We start from the raw sequence: 1,541 nt of genomic DNA, 5'->3' as shown, positions 1-1,541 counted from the left end.
GTGACAAATGCCACGTGTCCAGTCTACACATCCGCTGCACTGATACCCTCATTCCCGCCTTTCCCGCCCCAGACACCGCACAATTGTGTTTCCCCACCCCATTCCCAGTTGATCGACACTTGTGCCACTCCCTTTCGTGCACCTGACCCACCCATTATGCTCACCGATACCATGATGCCTTTGTGCCGCATCGTACCCGCATCGTATCAGGAATATCTCAAGTATATGCCGGGAATATGCTCCTCCACCCCAGATCTATTTAACGCCGCCTCTAGTGCGAATTTACTACTCTTGCTGCCTTTGTAAATACCTCCCGTCAACAGTCATCTCCCTCCGCTCCAAGCACATCGACATCGTGCACCACTTTGCCCGCGAGCGAGTCGCCCGTGGAGAAGTCAACTTTTTCTACATCCCCACCGACTCCATGGTCGCCGACATCCTGACCAAGCCCGTGCCCACCAACAAGTTCAAGTTCTGCCGCGACGCAATGGGCATTGCCTAAGTGCAACGGTTGTGCAGCCTGCGTGGGAGTGTTGAGCTGTGACAATGCCACGTGTCCAGTCTACACATCCGCTGCATTGATACCCTCATTCCCGCCTTTCCCGCCCCAGACACCGCACAATTGTGTTTCCCCACCCCATTCCCAGTTGATCGACACTTGTGCCACTCCCTTTCGTGCACCTGACCCAGCCATTATGCTCACCGATACCATGATGCCTTTGTGCCGCATCGTACCCGCATCGTATCAGGAATATCCCAAGTATATGCCGGGAATATGCTCCTCCACCCCAGATCTATTTAACGCCGCCTCTAGTGCGAATTTACTACTCTTGCTGCCTTTGTAAATACCTCCCGTCAACAGTGTCTGGTTGTGTGCGTGTAGGGCCGGGCTCGGCATCCTTGCGCTGAAAAGTGCGGCGCGTTGCTGGATGTGGCTACATGGGTAGCAGCCAGGACGCCTGCAGCCCCACCAGGTGGCGGGGTTGTAGCCTGGCCGGATGGGGGTCACCCCCGGCTGCCCCTCCAGGTACGCAATCAGCTGCCGCGACTCGAAGCCCAGCGGCCCAAAGTAGGTGAGGCGCCCGCCCAGCTGCATCAGCAGCAGCTGGTCGAAGGACTCAAATATTTCGGTGGAGGGCTGCAGGGGAGAGGGGAGGTGGGGGGGGCATTTGTGTGCGTGTGCAAGTGGCGGTGGCGCTGCTGCTGCTGTTGAGCTGGGTGCAGGAACGCGGCTGCTGTTTGCGGCAATGTTTTCGCTTGTCTCATGCAGCCGATCCTGCCTGTGCGGGCTGCCCACCACGCCCCGTGCTGCCACAGACAATCAGAGAGGCAGCCACACACACGCACAGCCACACATGCACAGCCCCGCACCCCATCTGATGTATTGTGACCATGACGGTGCGGTGGCTGCGCGCCACATTCTGGATGGCACGCACCACGATGGCCGCCGCCCGAGCGTCCAGCCCGCTGGTGGGCTCGCTGCAGGTGCGCGAAGGGAGGAAGGGGGGGGGGGGGGGGGGGGGGGGGGGGTTGGGGTTCTC

At 59.6% G+C, this 1,541-nt stretch overlaps 2 protein-coding genes across 2 annotated transcripts in view; both read right to left on the bottom strand.

The window, feature by feature from the left end:
* The window catches only part of CHLNCDRAFT_135126 (hypothetical protein), a gene marked incomplete at both ends in the record, with an annotated part of 958 nt that extends 906 nt beyond the window's left edge, over positions 1 to 52 (bottom strand). Inside the window, one exon of the mRNA XM_005846512.1 lies at positions 47 to 52. Within this exon, the coding sequence (XP_005846574.1) occupies positions 47 to 52 (6 nt within the window). The remainder of the gene's footprint in view (positions 1 to 46) is intronic.
* Positions 53 to 745: 693 nt separating this feature from the next.
* Positions 746 to 1,541, bottom strand: part of CHLNCDRAFT_58132 (hypothetical protein) — a gene marked incomplete at its 3' end in the record, with an annotated part of 9,619 nt that continues 8,823 nt past the window's right edge. Inside the window, exons 30-31 of the mRNA XM_005846511.1 lie at positions 1,356 to 1,479; positions 746 to 1,138 (exon numbers count right to left, since the gene is read on the bottom strand). Of these exons, the coding sequence (XP_005846573.1) occupies positions 746 to 1,138; positions 1,356 to 1,479 (517 nt within the window). The remainder of the gene's footprint in view (positions 1,139 to 1,355; positions 1,480 to 1,541) is intronic.

Source organism: Chlorella variabilis (genome assembly GCF_000147415.1).
Source record: "Chlorella variabilis unplaced genomic scaffold CHLNCscaffold_13, whole genome shotgun sequence".
NCBI lineage: Eukaryota > Viridiplantae > Chlorophyta > Trebouxiophyceae > Chlorellales > Chlorellaceae > Chlorella > Chlorella variabilis.
The sequence above is the reverse complement of the archived record's forward strand: the minus strand, read 5'-3'. Positions and strand labels throughout refer to the sequence as shown.